Source organism: Enoplosus armatus, chromosome 3 (genome assembly GCF_043641665.1).
Source record: "Enoplosus armatus isolate fEnoArm2 chromosome 3, fEnoArm2.hap1, whole genome shotgun sequence".
Lineage (NCBI taxonomy): Eukaryota > Metazoa > Chordata > Actinopteri > Centrarchiformes > Enoplosidae > Enoplosus > Enoplosus armatus.
The window spans coordinates 22,113,089-22,132,658 of record NC_092182.1 but is presented as its reverse complement, the minus strand read 5'-3'; the positions used below and the strand labels follow the sequence as shown (position 1 = coordinate 22,132,658).

The 19,570-nt window shown below is 41.5% G+C and overlaps 2 protein-coding genes across 3 annotated transcripts in view; both read left to right on the top strand.

The window, feature by feature from the left end:
• Positions 1 to 8,873, top strand: part of LOC139283321 (eukaryotic translation initiation factor 4 gamma 3-like) — a 50,858-nt gene extending 41,985 nt beyond the window's left edge. Inside the window, exons 24-34 of the mRNA XM_070903319.1 lie at positions 52 to 169; positions 317 to 543; positions 1,019 to 1,131; positions 1,541 to 1,713; positions 2,538 to 2,663; positions 3,666 to 3,747; positions 4,211 to 4,309; positions 4,459 to 4,605; positions 5,914 to 5,995; positions 6,134 to 6,280; positions 7,845 to 8,873. Of these exons, the coding sequence (XP_070759420.1) occupies positions 52 to 169; positions 317 to 543; positions 1,019 to 1,131; positions 1,541 to 1,713; positions 2,538 to 2,663; positions 3,666 to 3,747; positions 4,211 to 4,309; positions 4,459 to 4,605; positions 5,914 to 5,995; positions 6,134 to 6,280; positions 7,845 to 8,026 (1,496 nt within the window). The 3' untranslated portion in view covers positions 8,027 to 8,873. The remainder of the gene's footprint in view (positions 1 to 51; positions 170 to 316; positions 544 to 1,018; positions 1,132 to 1,540; positions 1,714 to 2,537; positions 2,664 to 3,665; positions 3,748 to 4,210; positions 4,310 to 4,458; positions 4,606 to 5,913; positions 5,996 to 6,133; positions 6,281 to 7,844) is intronic.
• A 1,442-nt stretch (positions 8,874 to 10,315) lies between these two features.
• On the top strand, positions 10,316 to 19,043 carry hp1bp3 (heterochromatin protein 1, binding protein 3). 2 transcript variants are annotated; one of them, XM_070902034.1, is made up of 13 exons: positions 10,316 to 10,393; positions 10,841 to 10,921; positions 11,848 to 12,025; positions 12,785 to 12,847; positions 12,954 to 13,110; positions 13,201 to 13,344; positions 14,198 to 14,257; positions 14,818 to 14,957; positions 15,282 to 15,372; positions 16,029 to 16,188; positions 16,706 to 16,817; positions 16,955 to 17,107; positions 17,599 to 19,043. In XM_070902034.1, the coding sequence occupies exons 2-13, from the start codon at positions 10,855 to 10,857 to the stop codon at positions 18,122 to 18,124; spliced, it is 1,851 nt and encodes a 616-aa protein (XP_070758135.1). In that variant the 5' UTR covers positions 10,316 to 10,393; positions 10,841 to 10,854; the 3' UTR covers positions 18,125 to 19,043. The 2 variants fall into 2 exon arrangements, with proteins under 2 accessions (XP_070758135.1, XP_070758136.1); XM_070902035.1 differs by lacking the exon at positions 12,785 to 12,847.
• The last annotated feature ends 527 nt before the right edge of the window (positions 19,044 to 19,570 follow it).

Genomic DNA, 19,570 nt, shown 5'->3' with positions numbered 1-19,570 from the left:
TCTGCTCATTTTCGTCATTCATGTCTCTTATAACTTTTCTCTTTGTTACAGAACTATCGCGGACAGCCGGCCTCAATCGTTACTCGGCACTGCAGTCGACGCCTTCACCTCAACCCTCCACCACTCCTCCACAGAACACAGACTTTGACTCCAGGAGAACTCTGGGAAGGTAAAGTACACCGCCAGGGTCATATTTAGCTCCTGTTGAATCATTGTCTCGGCCCTCTTAAGGAACAGTGTCTTTGTGGTTCTGATCTCTCAGATACAGTAACATCCTGATTGACTTATTTGTTAGCTCTTTATTTTTATCTCCCAGCAGTCGTAGCAGTACAGGGAGGGAGCGCAGCGAGAAGCCACTGATCTCTGTCCCCCCATCGTCACGGCCCGGACCGTTCATCAGGGGAGGCAGTTCGAAGGAGCTGCTGGAGAGTCAAACCCCAGAGGAGCAGCGAAGAGACCGGGAGCGAGAGGGAGCCGAGCCCCGGAGACCGAGTGTCACCGAGGACAAAACAGAGTCAGAGCGCAGCAGAGTCAGGGAGTCTGGTGAGACACGCAGTTCTGCACAACACTGGACATGCATGAAAATAATATTTAAATAGGTCCGTCTCTGGCACCACACTGATATTTGTTTTTGGCATTTAAAGCCCAGAGCAGGCATTGCTTGGTATCAACAGTCCTTCACATTTTTATCTATTTTATAGTTGGTAAAATAGAAAATAAAATACAAAATGCATTGCAGTTTAGCTCTTTATCACACTGTGTATGTCACTGTGTTATTAGTGGTTTTCTCAAAACATCAGCTGGAAAGTCTTGTTTTTGCGCTAATGTTCATATTACAATATCAACCTTTTTGTCTAGATCTGGATCACAAATTGTACCTTTTGGAAGCAAACTTGGCTTGTAATCTGTGATTATTATATTCATTAAAATCAGAATAGAGTAAATTGGTGCTCATGTGGGGATTAAATCCGAGAAGACCAGGCATGGTTCTTATCTCTGACGTTTTTACGCTTTACAGTGAAACCTGAGCCAGTGGTCCAGACTCCGGACAGACCTGCTCTGTCTGAGGAGGAGATAGAGAGGAAGTCCAAGTCCATCATCGACGAGTTCCTGCACATAAATGACTACAAGGTACTGAGATTCACAAGAAAATCAACAGTAGATGCCTGTTTTTTTTGTCCAGTGTTTTTAGGTCAACAAGCAGGTGCTTAGAGGGATGTTAATGATGAATCAATGGTGGCTTCCTCTCTTACGGATTCATTTATGATTTAAATATTTTGATTTAATAATTTGGTGATGCTGTGAAAGTAGCCCAACTAAGTCAATTGTCATCATGTATTTTTTTCTTTAAAATACATTTAATGAAGTGTATAGATTTATGTATTGCTCTTTAATTAAAGGGTTGATAAAATCAGCCCAGTAGCTGTAATCTTCCTTCTATCACTGTGCATGCAACAATAACTGGTCAAATTCAAATGCAGGAAGTGTTTAAGTTCCCCTTCTCCACTCAGTCTGGATCATATTTCTTTGCTTCCTGCAGGAGGCTATCCAGTGTGTGGACGAGCTCGATCTGGGCTCTCAGCTGCACGTCTTCGTGCGCGTCGGGGTGGAGTCGACTCTGGAGCGCAGTCAGATAACACGGGACCACATGGGCCAGCTCCTCTTCCAGCTGGTGCAGCAGGGAATCCTGCCCAAACCCCAGTTCTACAAAGGGTCAGTTCACATGCTTAATGCACTCGGCCTAATAATCTGGACGAGGAACTGATCGTTAACTCTTTAAAGTCAGTCTTTTTTTATGCTTGGCTGTGTTTCGTGAATGTGACTGCTGTGTTTTCATAAAGTGGGAATATTGATTAAAACACACTTGCCTGTTCTGAAATCTCCCTTTCTAATGATTTTGTGGTGACAGTATATTCAAATAGAAGACATATAGTCAGCAATGTTTGCATTTCTACTTCATACAGTAAACAATAAAGTTACAACATTAACATTGCGTCCAACAACAAAATCACATCAAAACCATAATATATAAAACATTAAAACAATTAGAACCTATTTAAATTGATTGACAAGTAAAACAATAATAACAATCTTAAGTTCATGTAAACATCCATATTGCAAAATAAAATATTTATTTATTTTTCAGGCCTGTCTTGAAAACCTCTTTAGCTGCTTCTCAAAACCTTTTATTGTAAACAGCAAACTGTTCCAGTGAGATATGACTCACCCCCCCCGTGTGATATTTTCAAATACAAACAATATGGTTGTTTAAAAACTATTAGATTTCCTAACAAAATGAACAAACTACATCTGAACTGACCCTCACCCTGCAGCCATATGATAATTAAAAATTAAAACAATTTTTTGTTTGTGTTAAAATATAGTAACTTGTATATTTGATCAGCTTTGTGTTTTATACAGGTTCATACTGTTCATACTGTTCATACTTCACTACATGTGTGAGTCACCTTCTAGACCACAGGAACAATAATATGAAATAGTGTCCTAACCCCCGCTGTGTCTTTTTGTGTTCTCAGGTTTGCAGACACGCTGGAGCAAGCAGACGACATGGCCATCGACATTCCTCACATCTGGCTGTACCTGGGCGAGCTGCTCAGCCCCGTGCTGAGGGAAGGGGGCTTCTCTATGAGAGAGCTCTTTAGGTACTGAAACGGCTACACCTGACTTATTCACTTCTACTTCTACTCAAGGAGGCCATATACTAGAAATAAAGTACTGTTTGGTGTGTTTCCTCCGGAGAGATGGCCACCTTGTGACCTGTTGTGCTGTATTGGCTTCGATCACCTCAGTGTGAACAGGCTCGAGCAGTGTGAACAATATTCTCCTTGATGAACAAAATTAAATGGTTGTTGTCCTTTTGGTCACATTCTTCTAGTTTATGTTTCTCCTTCCTGTAGTCATTTCCAAGATTAATTTCAGGATGTACTTTAAGAGTGAACAGGCACTTACGTCTGCACAGGAAATTGTCTCACTGCGAAGCTGCATTGTTAACTTCCTCAAGTAGCATACAAGTGATTTGAGTTATTTTCAGTTCAATTCAAAAGGCTTTATTGGCACGAAAGTCTTTAAAACAATGTTGCCAAAGCATCAAAATACAATTGAATCAACATTAAGATTGATATATATTAATTATATATGCACAGTATATCCTACGCATGTTGATACACATTGTCTCCTTCTCCTAGGAGTATTTCTTTATTTTGAGAGCTCATTAAACTCTTTGAAATCTGAAACTACAGAGTTGAACTTGTTGGATTAGATATTCCTTATTTCATTGACTGTTTCACATTGTAGGATGAAGTGCATCTCTGTCTCATCCTCACGTGTCGAACAGTGACCACATATTCTGTTTTCTTTTGGTTGCCTCGACTTTTTGTGTCTTCCTTTATCGATTGCTAATTAGTGGTCAGTGAGGCTGTGCTTAAAGATCTGTCTCGGCTTTCTATCTCTGACAGAAGAGAGATATTCTGCCAATTCATAATCTCTTTCTAGGGCCAGATAACATTTTAATCTGCTTTGTCTTTTAGTCTAATCTACTTTGGTTTTTAATCTACTTTGGCTTTCTCATTTCTTCTGTGTAAAGGAAAACAGTTGGGCAGACTTACATTAAATTTTTAATTTCTGTCGTCTCTGTTTGTTCACAGTGAATTAAGCAAACCTTTGCTTCCTGTGGGAAGAGCTGGGATCTTAATTTCTGAAATACTGCACATACTATGCAAACAAATGGTAAGCAACACTTGAATTGTTTTTGAATTTCTTCTGCATACTTTGCTTCCTACACTCATTATAAAGCCACTGTAGTATAGTAGTAGTATCAGTAGCTCCATTGTAGTTAGGAGTGTACAGTTAATAGATCAATCATCGTTGTTCACTGAAATATCTATCAAGGTTGAGTTGGTTATATTATGTGCAGCAATCTAAAAAATACTGTTCTGTTCTTTCACATTGTGAAAAATATTTTGAGTAAGGAAAAAAAATGCACTTTTAATGTTGCACTACAATGGATTTGATTATTAATTTACTTAGATTATTAACATTAATCAAATTTAATGAAATCAAATATTTTGCCCTTTTCATTTGTAGCTCATTTTAGCTCATTTGGCTCGTTAAAATCTTTTTAGCTGGAAACCGGACAGAAGAAATATTTCAGAGAAGAGAGGTGTGATTTTGTCTCGTCTTGTGTCCACAGAGCCATAGGACTGTGGGTTCTTTGTGGAGGGAATCTGGCCTCAACTGGACCGACTTCCTGCCAGAGGGAGAGGACGTCCAGGCTTTCATCTCACAACAGGTTGGTTGTAAAGAAATGTCAATATTATAGGAAAACCCAGAGTCACCAACAATGAGCACATTATAACCCCCCCCCCCCCCCCCCCCCCTTTCTTTTTCCCCATCTCCTTTCCTTTATTTGTCGACGTTCTCTCGTCTTGATGCAAACAGAAGCTCCAGTTCGTTCTGTCGGACGGCTCCAGCCCAGAGGCGGCTCTGTCTAAAAGGATCTTGTCTCCTGACGAACTGAGCCAGCAGCTGGAGAGACTCCTCCTGGAGGACATGGCCAGCGACGAGCAGATCTTTGACTGGGTGGAGGTATGAGAAGTGACACATTGTATGCACGCATTTCTCAGGGAAATACCGCAGAAGCAGAAATACTGCTAGCTAGTGGCTAAAATTCAGAGGGGCAGTCTGTTATTCATCACATACAGAACCCTGACACAGCTCTTTTTCATAGGCAGCCTGTAATCAGCAGAAATGAAGTCATAATGTGACAAAAGGAGCAGCTAGCTTACTGAATTAGTGTCTGTTAAGGTGCTTACAGACAGAAAGTGCTTGCTGCGGCTACATCTAAACCTACCTACCTACTGTCATCTCCTTAAGCAGCCAAATAGTGGGTTCTAGCTAAAATGAGAGGAAATGGTTATAGGACATGATTAATATAGCAGGTTTTGACTAACTAATATATTAAACATCCTTTAGTGGCCCAGACCAGATAATCTAACTTTGAAGCTGATGACTGCGGTTGCCATGGTCACATGTTGAACCATCATCAACTCTGACGGCAAATAGTCGTGCAGCCGCCCTCTCTCCTTAAACCTTTAGTTATTCAGGGGAGTTTTGCTCTCTTTTTCAGGAACATCCTGATCCCACTCACACAGTCACGCACAATCACACCTGGAAGCTGCACAATACAACTACAGTGGTGGTAGCGAGGGAGGGGCAATCGCTCCTGTCACTCTCCCCACCCAGATTTCCCAAGTGTTTACATGGGGAACAAAGGAGGTGGTGACGGGAGCCACATGATGAAGAAGCTGAAACATGTATTTTTTTTTAATATGCAGTCAGAGCATAGTATTCATTTTTTTCAGGGGGCACAAGCAAGAAGTGCTCCTCACGGGCCGTCCACTCATAGCAGGGTTTGGCAGTTTGAGCAAGACACTGAACCCTGAACATTGCTCCTGATGATCAGGCACCTTGCATGGTAGCTCACTGGCAGGTGGTGACTCACTAACTTTAACAGTGGTTCTATGTACCCGATCTACCCTGGACTAGAAGTTGTTAAGTCACATGCTGGATAATAGAAAGCTGTTGTGGTTGAGGTGAGAGTGTTTGGCAAGATGAGAACATCCAAAAATACGACAAGGTACAAAGTGTTCCTGCTCACATGGTTGTCCAAGGAGAAGGCATCTCTCTTTGCGCCCTCCTCACACACCCTGAACTCAAACATGCTGCTTCTTTCAGTACTTATCAGCCCTTTGTAACATGTAATATCGTTTTTTTTCATTATTCTTATTGCAGGTCTTTCCTATTCTTCTGTAGCATAACTGCTAAGATGTGTTGAGCCATGTGAAATTTACAAATAGTGTGTTTTGTCCTCTTCCTCTGTGCTCCGCTTCCCAGGCAAACCTGGATGAATCTCAGATGAGCTCGTCTCCCTTCCTGAGGGCTTTGATGACAGCTGTGTGTAAGGCAGCAGTGAAAGGTAAGCACTCCACCACCTGCAGGAGAGACTCCTCCATTCTGCTAAAATCGCACCGCTGATTGCAATATTTACTCTGTGCCAAACTCTGAGCGGAGCGGCTCGGCGTGCACTCACTCTGCCTCCTGCTTTACCAAACAGATGATAACACCAACTGTCGAGTGGACACGGCCATCATCCAGAGGAGATTGCCTGTATTACTCAAGTACCTTAACTCAGACACTGAGCGACAGCTGCAAGCACTTTATGCACTTCAGGCGCTGATCGTCGCCCTCGATCAGCCTCCAAGTAAGTGCTGCATCTCAGTTTACTCCTCCTACCCTCCTCCCATGTACCCCTCCCACCTCCTCCTAATGAAACCATGAGATTTATTTTTCCTTACGTCGTCTTTTTCTTAATTTCTTTGTGTTTACAGCAATGTTTAAGGCAATATTATTATAGATGATAAAATATAATCTCACCACAAGGTCCATTTAATGGCTGGTCTGAAGCTGTCGATCATGTCATGTGACCTTCACCAGAAGATGGAGTTTGCCCAGTCGTTTCTTTCTGCAAATTCATTCTTTCAACTTTGAATCTCATTATTATTCTCTGTCACATTAACTTGATTTAGGTTTGGTCATTTGAGGTCATTCAAACTCTGCAGCTCCTTAAGAATGTGTAAATCTGAAATAATTATAGGAAAAAAACATGTACAAACATTATATGGATTTCAAGAGTTGGATTGTGGCTCTGATAGTCTCTGATAGATTATTTGGGTTTTGTAAACCAAGCATGTGAACTGCAATCTTGACTGAAGCTCATTCTAGATATTCTAGAGGTCAAACTGGGGAAATATGAGTTAACTTGAATGAGTTGACTTTAATTCAATTACAACAAGAACAAGAACTTCCCTTGGGAAACTCATGGTACAGCACCACATATAACAACACAGCCATCATATAAATAACGTATTCAAATACACAAAGTACCATAAAGAGTTAAAAACAATAATACCTTAAAGTGTGAAAGGCCTGCAATTTAGAAGTCAACTAACATATTAAAGAGGACCTATTATGCTTTTCCTTATTTACTGTCATATATATAATGTTACATGTGATGTTACTCTCTTAGATATAACGTTGATGTCAGATATTCATACTAAACATTGCCAAAATTGCCAAATAATGAGGTAAATGTATGTAAAAGTAATCCCTGTGAGCCTGAAGCTCAGGCTTCAGACTGCTCTGAACGCTCTGAATCAGTTTTTTCAATCCGGGAGGAGGGGGGGGCCTTAAAGAGACCGGAGTTCAAACGGCTTGTTTCAGACAGACTGAGGGGCTGCATGAAGGGCCAGTATAAGATAAATCAGGACTTTTTTGAACTGTGAATCATGCAAAGCTACTCTAGTGGAATCACAAAATGAAAACATCGAGCTGGAAATGAGCATAATAGGTCCCTTTTAAGATACTAAAATTACCATAAATAATTACAGAGAAAACTACAAACAAAATGTACCTTGAAGTGCCAGAGGTTTACCTTTTCAAGAGTCGATAGCCTGAGGAAATGTACTTCTTTTGAACCTCCCAGATTCCTCCTCCAGAGGAGCCACCAGGATGCCTCCACTGGAACTTTTGAATGAATCGAAATACAGATGGTTGGGTGTTACTGCGGCATTGTTTCATCAGTCACAGAATATAATTTGTAGATACGAGTCACACTGCACACATTGTGCCTCACAGGAAAAATCTGTTTTCTAGCGGGGGTTTTTTCCCACAATTTTTACTCAGTAATTAAGTTTTAAAAGCCTTATCTCACTTCATGAGTCCTTGTCGGAGCCAAAATGACGACTGATGTGTCTTTGCTCTTGTAGACCTCCTCCGGATGTTCTTTGACTGTCTGTATGATGAGGACGTCATCTCGGAGGACGCTTTCTACAAGTGGGAGACAAGCAAAGACCCTGCCGAGCAGCATGGTAAGGGTGTGGCTCTCAAGTCTGTCACGGCCTTCTTCACCTGGCTGCGGGAGGCGGAGGAGGAGTCGGAAGACAATTGACGAGGGAGACACCCGGGGGACACGACGTAGTAGAACTGCATCCTTACAGCAGAACAAACATTCAAAGTGGGTGTATGGACAGGACGACATGTTTACGGCTGGAATTTTTTTCTGCGGTACGGTTCTGAAACATGCCGCCATTTTGAGTTTGGATTCCAACGGCGGAAGCACTAAATACCTGTATTATACATAGAAAATATTTTTGTTTTAAATTTTAACTTACTTTTCTTTTGTTACTTTTTAAGAAGAGACTTAAAAGATACATAGGTTCTGGACTCTTTAATTTATTATTTTTTTAAGGACTGCAAATACAAAAGTTATTTAACATTTGCAGATGCTCACAAATGAGAACAAGACAACAGAAATAACAATATAATTAATTATAATAACAAAATAATAATTGTGAAATAAATAGCCTCCCTGGATTCCACACTGTTTGGTTTAAAACAGGGTTAAACAAAATTATTTTGGGATGAAGGGGAAGCAGTGATAAAAAGGAGCTGATGCACAGAAACTATTAACGTTGTCCGTGTATGACGTTTGAGGTCAAAGGTTATCTCCTAATAACCAGGAAGTGTTTCCCTCAGCCTTGGCTTGCTCTACATTGGTATGTACATACACCTCATGAGAGGTAAAGATATGCATTCAAGAAGCGATGCAAGTCAGTCCACAGAACTGTCAAACAAACGCAGATGAACAAACCGGATACATTCAAATAAAATGAGCAAAAATGCAACTTTAAAAAGCAAATGGCCAGGGTCGCTGAACACGAAATGCTTGTAATACTTCAGACCTACAGAGCAGATTAAAGCTTGTAAATACATTAAAGACAAAAAAGGTATTTAAAAAAAAATCTCTGATTCTCATGATTTGTTCTTTTGTTGTTGTTTGGAAATGTGTGGGTTGCCAGATTTTTCTCTTGTGGTGACTTTGTGTGTGTGTGTGTTAAACTGAGTCAGTTTTTTCCGTTTTGGACAACACTTTATCATCATCAGGAGAAGAGCTGTATGATTTGAAGAGGACGAGCAGCTGGAGTCACTGGGAGCCACTTATTTGGTCTGCTGAGCCATTTCTTGCTTGTATCTGACCACACTTCTCATGTTTTTTGTCTGTATTGTGTTCTGATCCATTTGAGATGTGTGTCAATGTGGTCGGTTATGCAGTTGCATTCATGTTACAGTGTCACATGCTTATCAGATCACCAAATAAGGCTTGTGAAATTGGATCTCCATAGGTCTCTGATGCATTAACTTGTCTTTACAGCTGTTCACTTGTTTTTTAATCACCCAAAAAACATTTAAGGCACCCATCAGGAACATGGAGACTTGAGTTGACACAATTAATCGATTAGTCGATGGACAGAAAATTCCAGCCTCTTGCTTGTGAGGATTTTCTGCTTTTCTGTTGTATGCCATTGTGTCTGGGTTTTGTTTTTGTTTTTGTTTTTTTTTGGACTGTTCAGGACAACATAAGCTATTTGGAAAAAGTCACATTGGGCGTTAGAAAATTGTGACGAGCATTTTTCACACATTTTATAGACCAAACTATTCGACGAGAAAATAATCTGCAGATTAATCAAACGTGGAAATAATTGTTAGTTACAGTTCTGATGGGGTTAGTGGTTATTTTCAACTGTCATATCATCTAACATCGACTCAGAAACACTCGGTGTATTTTCATACACGATTCATTTTATCACCCTTTCCTGAAAGCTGAAATATGTTTCTGGTGTTTTCTGTCTATATTTGACGCTGAAGGTCTCTTTTCTGCTGTACTGAATCATAAAAGTTGAGTTCCTCGTCATTTGAACTTTGTTTGCATTCGACAACTACAGCTCCCATGAGCCTTAGTCATAGACACCCAATCAAAACCCCTTCAGAGCTGTAGTATTTGAACGCTTAAACGGTAATAATTGGTTTATCTTGATTAAAATAACGGTGTGCTCAGGTTGTATTGACTTGTAAGGTAGACATCGAGTTAAGACAAAATACGGACAGAAGATCTCAGAATCATGTTTGAGCTTTTTGCAAAGAGTATTAAAAGAAAGAGGGGGGAAAAGGTTGCTAGCTAGCCTCTTTTCCACTAGCCTCGGTCGGCTAACCCTACGCAGTGACAATCATCACTTTATCGCACATTGTCTGGTGTGGCTGTTACTTTGTTCTGTAGTTTGAATGTTCCAGAGGACTTTAACGTTTTTCAACGGTTAGTGTCGGCGGCCATGACAGTGGGAATCCTCCGACGTGCCGTGTGACGCTGCGACGTGACCAACGGACCTAATGGGGCGGGGCTCGTAAACAGAGAAATCTAAATAAAGGATCGTGCAGAAATTTACTCCAAAGTATCTGACTTTTTCTCGACACGTAAAAGGTAAGTTTGAATCGGATTATGGCAAGTTATTAGCTAAATATGCAGTTGCACGAATGCGATGTTGGAAAAAACCGCAGGCCGGTGGTTTTTACTCCATGCAACTGAAATGAATTTTATCTGCCTTGTACGACGCCATCACTGTGTGTAAACCAACGGACAAAATGGCGAAATTGCCGGAAATTTTTGGGAACTCATCCTCTGGCTCGCATGGAAATGATTGGAATTTACTGGCAAAGGCTGTCGGAGCAGTGCACCGTCTTGAAAGTGGTCTGCGTTTTGCGAAATACAAGTGCACCTTTTTTTCCTGTTTAAAGATAATGGGCATCAATGAATGAAGTGGGTTTGGCTGTCTCCCCATGTCTAACCACGCACATACACAGAATGGGCCCCAGACCAGTGCTAATGTGCTTTCCTGGTGTTCAGATGCGTGTTATTTTCCTCATTCAGGTAAATCTCGTGTGATGCCGATTCGCCGAGCAGCAGCGACTCCAACCCAGGAGAAGGCCCCCTCTGCTGCAGCGGAGAAAGGTTAGGCCGGGGTTGTACGTCACCTTAACTAAAGACCCTTGAACGCACCATCGTCTCTGACACAGATTTCACTGTGGCCACAGTACCCATCACAGCCCATACAGCCACACACTGTAGTTTGAGTCTGGAGGTGGATTTGTGGACATGCCAAGTTTGTGTTTACATCCCTCCCTCACAGAAATGCGTCTCTAGACCTGAGAAATAGTGTCAAAATCAAATACTGCAATATTTCTTGGTACTTGCACGCAGGAAAAGAGCAGTCGAACAAGTTCAGTTCAATACTGCATCACACACTTTGAAATGAGGAAATGCTAACCCAACTGGATAACAGAACTTCCAGCGGTCATCAAAACATTGATACGGAGTAATATCTCGGAGATGCAACAGAGTACACTACAGCAGATATGGCCAAGCAGCGGTCACGAGGCCAAAATCGTCCACCACTGTATCAAGTGGAGCAGTAGCATCAACCGTTAAGCTCTCAGTGAAGAGGAGAAAGTCCCTTAAATCCTGGTAGCCTCATGATTAAGGTGCATATCATATAATCACAACTTCCCCAGTGTGATTCCAGCCGGAGACATCTGTTGCATGTTGTACTCTCCATCCTCTACATCTGTACTTCAGTGTGTCTTAACTATGGGTCCTACTGACAAATTAACATCTCTTCTTTTGTTGGTAGAAGTTTAATATAGATATTATTGTGGTTAATTACACATTGATGAGCTTTGGTACATGGGGGCATGTTGCTTTTCAGTTCTGGGTCCCTAGAAAAGTTTAAGAAGCCCTGTTCTACACTATCAGCTGTAAATAAAGGTAGACAGTCCAAAACTGGCATTATCCGTGTGTTTTGATTGAACTTTGTGATATTCTCTGGGTTATCGCACATATTTTTTCACTCCTAAATTTCACTGGCTTCCTCCTCTCAGAGCCCGAAGCCTCCTCGGAGGAGTCGCCCTCTGCTGACGAGGAGCAGGCTGCATCTTCAGCTGCAACAGCGGAGGTCGAGGAGGCCAAGGCCACGGGTGAGACGGAGCCCACAGAGAATGGAGAGAAGGCCGAAGGAGCCGCGGAGGAGAAGGAAGGAGAAGGAACGGAGAAGAAAGAGTGAGTTTCACCAGAGAGCTAGTCTGCAACTCTGAGCACTGCGATATTTCACTTTGATAGCACTTTTATCTGTTTATATTATCCTTACCTCTGCTGGATGACAGCAGACTGCTCCTCTCATGGTTGCAGTGTTGCATTTCCAAAAGATGTGATCTGTCACAGCCACATTCATGAGGTAGAGACCAGACAGATGTACCAGTCTCTTTGTCCGCAGTTTTGGAGGAGTCCAGGAGGAGTCTGGCGATTTGTTACGACGACAGTCCATATCTAAAACTATCTACGACAAGCGGCATACATTTAGAATAATGCTTGGAAAATATTTTTGGTTTGCCCATTTATTCAAAAATAAAATAAAGCAAACTATGTTCTGAATTTTAGAAAAAGCCCCGCGATTTAGCTGTAGGGGATCAGATTGTTTGGACATTTCACAGCATGGACATATTTTTTCGTGACAAAGCAATGACCTTTATTTCAACCAATTGTCTAAAATATACATGGGTACCCAGATATTATTAAGAAATAAGTGGGAAAATCGTAGTATCAGGGACATGTAACCTGGCTCTAAGTTTAAAAGCTCTTAAAGTTAATAATTTCTCCTCCTTTTCTTCTCCCAGACCTTGACAAAGCGAACGTTTTACGTTTCTGCACATAGCACACTAGCATAGCAATTCAGTTAGGCTCAAAATGACAGTGGTGATCATTAAGACAGATGTTCTGAAACTTCATTTTGTCTTTCCCGTCGGTGACAAACGGACAAAGTGACAAATGCAAGGACTGCGCGGCTGGACAGTGCGCAACACACTGCTATGTTCTCCTACTAAGGTGAGGATGTGATAAAGATAAGGGTGGTAACGATCACAGTGAAATATCGCCTCTAAAGAAACGACCCACTTCACTGACCTTGTGTCTCGCTCCTTCTTGGTGACAGGTTGAAGGATGGCTACAAGTACGAGAAAGCCAAAGTCAAGAAGGTGAAAAGGACAATTCCTGCGTGGGCTAGCGTCACGGCCAGCAAAAAGCTTCCCGTTACCAACTTTGCAGGCAATCAGAACAAAGTGGATAATATCCTCATCGAAGCTATAACGGTGTGTACAAACTTCACATGTGGTTGGGTTTTTTCCCCCCTTTTTGTTTAAAAGAAATCTGTGTGATTTCTCGTCCACTTTCTTTTGCAGTCTTGTAATGACAGGTTTGGGGTTTCATACCAGTCCGTCATGAAATATATTGTGAAAAAATATCCGGGGATGGAGCTTGACAAGAAGAAGTTTCTCATCAAGAAAGCAATGAAGAAACATTTGGAGAAGGGCACCATCAAACAGGTAAACAATGTTATGAACATATTTTTAATTTTCAAAATTTTCCTGTGCGTTTTATGTAAATAAAAGCATCATCTGTGTGAAAAAACAGACACTTTCAACATGGACGTTGTCAAATGTGTGTTTTGTTTCATGGAACAATAATTAAGATGTAACTGGCCGTAAGCCTTTTTATTATTTTTTTCTTAGCATGTAAAAAAAAAAAAGGGTCCTTGAATTCAGACGGCGGTAGACAAAAGCTGGCTTGTTATTTTAAGCTGACGACCACTGAATTGACACTTGTCGCTCGCAGATTTTTGTTAGTTGTAACTAGCTAGCATAGTAGCTAACATTAGCTCCACGAGTTGGTTGAAAATGCTGTCTCCAGCTGACTCTTTAATCTTCCAAACTGGCAGAATCCATAAACCACAAAGTAAAAGGACTTGATGGTTGTCCTGGATAATGAGCTTGGCTGGTGTTGCTGGAGTTGCTGGAGTGTAAACTTCCCCAAGTCCTCTAAAGAGCAGGGTGGCATCCAGGACCAGTGGGGAAATACTACACAGTGGATGTAACCTGTAACCCCACAAAATAATGTACTATAAAAAATGCTGCTTGGCCTTGGAAGCAACGCTGGATTAGGTTACGACTGAATGTTGTAAACTAGTTAGCCGGACATGCTAACGTTTGCAAGCGTTGGAGAAATCCAAAGCTCGACTGGGCTGCTTTTCCTAGTTGCAGTTGCAAAGCTACGATTGTACAGTCACTATTCAGGGTGAGGAGTTTAACGAATGGTCTGTGTCACAGATGTTCATTAAAGTGTGCAGGAACCCAGGACAGTCTGCTTACTTTTATATTTTTTTCTTGGTCTCTCACACAGCTGAAGGGTAAAGGCCTTTCAGGAACCTTCGCCATCGGGAAGCAGTCCACCTTGTCTAAGGTATGTTACTGCAGGGCGCGGAAGTGAAGTGATGTACAATAGTTATGTGCCGGACCATTTCTTGGCAGGGAGCAGCGACTTCCTCGGGTCTCTGCTGGTTGCCTGGCAATAGTGAATCGTTGTTTTTGTTCTGGTTTTTGTACACAAATGAGATAAAAATGTGTTCATTAGCGAGCTTTAAAAGTGCTGGGAATACAGAGCCACACTAAGTGTTTTTCCCTGATGCCAGTCTGTGTGCTAAGCTACGCTAAACTTCATATTTAATGAACAGATATCTAACTTTCTGCAAGAAAGTGCATACGTGTATTCCCCAAAATGTGGCACTATTTCTTTATACTTTACGTCGTGAGTGAAGTTTTAATCCCGTCCATCCTAGTTTGGACTGCAGTGTTTCTTCATTGATGTCTAACTTGATATCTAGGACGTCACAGTGCAATATTTCATAGATCTAACCCTTCATTATTGACGTAGTGCCAACAGTTTCCTTTTCCCATTTTTCCCTATGAGACTGGGATGTGTTTGGTTGTAATCGTCATGTCTGTAAATGGATGGTGTTTTAGAAAGCTGCTCAGAAGACGGAGTCTCTGGGAGACGCTCTTCCTCTGATCATCACTCGGCTCTGTGAGCCCAAAGAGGCCTCCTACAATCTGATCAAGAAATACCTGGAGCAGCACTTCCCCAGCCTCAACATCGAGAACAGGTACGCAGCATTACATTTACGTTTTCCTGTTGAGTGTCGATTCATCTATTTTTAATTTTAACAAGTCTTTGAAAGTGTCAGAAGTTTCCAGGGAAAAAAACAATAAGCTCATCTGATCAACAGTCATAAAAAAAAGTTATTTAACTATTAATGATATGAAATAGAGCAGATGCAAGCAACTTGTTGCATTTGTGAGGAATGTAACTTCAAAGATGATACAGCCACACACAGTTTTACCAGTGGCTTACACACAAAACAAAAAAGAGGCGTGTGTGAAGTTGTGTTGAATATATGGGAGATTTACTGACTCTGGTTCGTCCTCAGGCCAGACGTCCTGAAGGCAGCGCTGGTGAAGGCGGTAGAGAAAGGACAACTGGAGCAAATCACTGGGAAAGGAGCCAGAGGGACTTTCCAGGTAAAGCTACTTAGCTAGTAAAGCTACTGTTTTATTCATGTTTGTTCCAAAATGAGTCACATCTGCTGTTTAAAAATGTCTGGTAGCACATAAATTGTTCAATTCAGGTGAAGAGCAGTTGGTATGAAGGCGTCCTCCCTCAGCTGTTGAAGTTAAAGCCAAACCACGGTGGACAGATGTAGTGTTTGTCATGAGCACCGCTGGCTTATGTCACAAGTTCTCCTCTCGCCCTCCATTAGCTGTACGTTTTTAGGCATTAAACAGTGAAACGCTTACAAGATACATTTTATTTGCTAATGAAAAGGAAACCCTTTTTACCTTGTAGTTAAAAGTCCTGCCTTTATGTAGCAGTTGTCACCAATCAACCTACTCTGAACTATGCCAGGATCCGCTTTGTTTCCAGGCCAGATGAAAGTCTGCAGTGCCAATCAATCTGCCAGCTCAGGCATCATTGTTGTATTATACTATTTCAGTAGAATTAGATATTGCCAGTTAATATTGTTGAAGTTAAAAAGAAAAGAGTGCTCGACAATATATAAAACATTAAGCCCTGGGAGAAATAAAAGTGCGTGATTGGCCTACTCTGTGGCTTCACGTCTAAAAGCTACAGATTCAGGGGCGAGTGTCCTAAAAATGTTTGTATCCGACTGTCGCAGCTGAAGCGAACTGGCACCCAGGTCCTGCTGAAGGGCGGCACCTTGGAGGACGCCATCACAGCCGCCATCACAGCCATGAACGAACCGAAAACCTGCAGCACCACCACTCTACGCAGATACCTAGTAGACTCAAACAAAGACAGAAAGGAGTACCAATTAGGTAAGACTCCCTCCCTCCTGCTTGCATGTCTTCGCAGGACTACTGACTGCTTTCTCAGGCATCATCAGTTTTGTTCTTCATGTAGTTTACAATGGACGCCAATAGTGACCAGTTTTCACATTAAAAGGAACGTAAATAGAAACATATAAAACGCCTGCAGCTCATCGTCTTCTCTGCTGTTGCAGAGACGCATAGTTTCGGGCAGAGTGCGGCTAATTACGCCAGTGGCCAACTATGGTGTTCCTTTTTTTTTTTTCTAAGCTAAGCGATGGCACACCGGTAAGTGAACCCGTCACCACTCATAATGCTGTGTCGTTTTGCGCTGCTTGAGAAGCGGTGACGTGAAGGCATCCTTTTAGATCACTGTTGGATTCCATTATAACAACATGAAATCACTGTTCTCTGCAGAGAAAACTTTTAACCCCATGATACTCAAAAGGTAGATTTTTGTTGGTTGGAGTGTGACTTTAAGGACTTCAAATTGGTGTCACTGAAAAAAAGCAACTCTATTCTTTAGTGGCCAATCTGAGGAGGACCCTAACAAAGTGTAAAGTACTCGGCTGGATGGAGCAGATAACTGGCCACGGCTTCACAGGGACCTACCAGCTCTCGTTCCCCTTCTATCCAAGGTATGTCAACTACATCTGGAGAAAAGAGATCCGTTATTTAACCCTTTTAATTCCTTTTAATTGTATATACTTACAAGGCTGATGTACTTGTTTTTATATGCCTTCTCAGATCTTTTCATTTTTATTTTTCTCTTTAGTCCCACCATCCTGTATCCAGAGAAGTTCAAAGAGCTTCCGAAGAAAAACCCTCCACCTCCACCAAAGCGGAGGCGGACGGCTGACTCATCTGACGAAGAAGAGGAAGAGTCAGAAGAAGAGGAAGAGTCAGAGGACGAAGCTCCCCGTAAGAGGTGGGTGTAAACAATTTTGACCTGTACTTAGTTTCCTAATGAAAAAAATTGTAAGTTACGTGAAAGGAAACACTGAAATATTGTTCATGACAGAAATGGTATCAAACCTGAAAATCTCCACACACATGCATCATATTATACACTGACATAAATGTATGTTATGTGAGAGACTATGGACAGCTACCGACAAGAAGCTTGTACCATAAATACATCGAAAAGTAATCTTTTATATCATATTTCACCACATATTCATGGTTCCTATTGGATTTTGAGCAATAAGAGGTTAAAACAGTTGGATAAGAAGAAGAATAAGGTCAATATAACCGTTTTTAAACATTTTGACCAGACGAAGATCCAACTGGGATGAAATGTTGTCTGTGTGGTTTGGAGTCGGCGTGCAGACGTTCCTCTTTTCATTGATGTGATGTGTGAATGATTATGATGATTATGCTTCTACTTAAGTAATGGCTGCCTATTCAAATGACTCTTAGGCAATCTCAGAAGAGGCCTCCACCCAAGGCTCGCCGCCCTCCACCGACCAAGAAATCTCGGAGCGCTAGTCAGTCAAAGCCAGCTAAAGGCAGGGGGCGCCCCCTCGCAAAGAAGTCTCCGGCCAAGAAAGCGGCGCCTTCGGCCAAGAGATCGACAGGGAAACAGTCAGCCTCCAAGAAGGAATCCACGGCGCCGTCGAAAGCCACACCTGTCAAGAGAGGAGCTCCTGCGAGAAAGCCCAAAACGCCAGCTGTTAAAAAGCTGACCAAAAGGGGGTCCAAGCGACCCGTGTCCAGAGATTCATCCCCCGAGGAGGCTGCAGTCACGAAGGAGACGGCGAGGAGCGGGTCCAAGCGATCTAAGCCCGAGGAGTCCCACGAGGAGCCCGCAGTTAAAAAGCCAGCGACCAAAAGTGGGTCCAGGCGGCCCGAGCGTGAAGAGTCGTCCCCTGAAGAGCCTGTAGTCAAAAGGGGGGCGAAGAGCAGCAAGCAGTCCACTCGTAAGTCCAAGAGGGGGAAATACTGAGCCCAGGAGCGGCTTCCATGAACTGGGCCGCTCTGGATATGCAGCAGTCTGCCGCTTCGTTTCAGCGCTCTCACTCTTTTTATCATTTTCTCCCTTTTTTAACGGGGCTGTAGTTTTTTTTAATTTTTTTTGTAGAATAAGAACGTTATCCTACCAGTTAAGTTTACTGTACATTGAGAGTTTCTGAATTTCCTTTTTAATCGCCATGTGTAGAAAAGCTCAGTTAGTGTTGCCGTTTAAAAAACAGATGTGTGGCCGGCTGCCAGATCGGGGGAAACATAGCAAGGCGCGACATACTGTAACTAGAGCCATGTAGTGACTTCCGTTTTCATATCTATTCCTCATCCACTCTTTAGGTGTCGGCGGCACACGTTCCTGATATCAAATGTTTTGGAGGGTGAAAAGAAATGTCCATTTAAGTTAAAATATGGGTTGGAAAGTTTAAATGGCTACTAAATGATATTAATATTTTATAAAACACGGATTTTAAGGTTGTTGTCCTGTGTTCTGGGATAAAATGACAGTATTTTGGCCATGTGGTACTGTATCAGAATATTTGTCCTTATATTATGAATTATTGTTATTATTTAGAATGATTGATATTTGTTTATTTAAAACACAAAATCGCCCCTAGAAAAGATTTGGCCTGCAGGTGACACATACACAAAACACTTAGCATTAATTTCAAACATTCGGGGGAAAGTGTCTTCTTTTTTATATATATATATGTGTGTGTTAACAAGCATATATACATGAATTGATTTTATTGCTTCACAGCTGTAATTCAGTACCAAACTGTAAGAAATGTGTGTTGTGAATAAGAAAAAGGAGGATAATAGCTCATACATACCCTGCATGCATGTATTCCTTGTGTTGTTAAGCTTTTTTTTTTTCCCAAGTCATTAATAAAATGGCTATATTTGTAAACTCCTGCTGTTTTTTGTTTTAACATTTTAATTTAGTGCACAGGGACCACATTTAAAAACATGACTCCAGGACATGAAATAGTATCAGGATAGTACAGACGGTTATCAGTCAATGTTTCTTTGTTCTGCACAAAACTACACAGGGTTGTATAATGATGTCGCAGGTCACTGGTTCTCGACTGGGGGTTTTCTGGGATTTCAAAATGATTAACTGGACAATTTAAATGATTCACTTCAGAAAAAACCAACACAACGGAGAGCACACATAGTTTTTACAGCCTTCTCATTGTTTAAAGTGGAGAGTTTATCATTGTGGTTTTTGATTTCTTGAGTAAGAAGAGTAAGTTACACATTGTTCATTTTTAAGTTTGTGGAGACGATATTTTGCCACTTTTACTAAATTAATTGATTGAATTTCTTTAAGGGCAACTTTGAGGCAGTTGTACTTCGGTATATATCCATCTTATGCTACTTTGTACTTCGCTACGTGTCAACGGTCTGTGATTTTCAGATAAAGATT

Excerpts from the sequence above, each read along its gene's own strand:
- hp1bp3 (XM_070902034.1), top strand. The coding sequence starts at position 10,855 with ATGCCGATTCGCCGAGCAGCAGCGACTCCAACCCAGGAGAAGGCCCCC. Across the intron at positions 16,189-16,705 it reads CAGAAAGGAGTACCAATTAG|TGGCCAATCTGAGGAGGACC; the intron begins GTAAGACTCCCT and ends TCTATTCTTTAG. Across the intron at positions 16,818-16,954 it reads TCGTTCCCCTTCTATCCAAG|TCCCACCATCCTGTATCCAG; the intron begins GTATGTCAACTA and ends TTTTCTCTTTAG.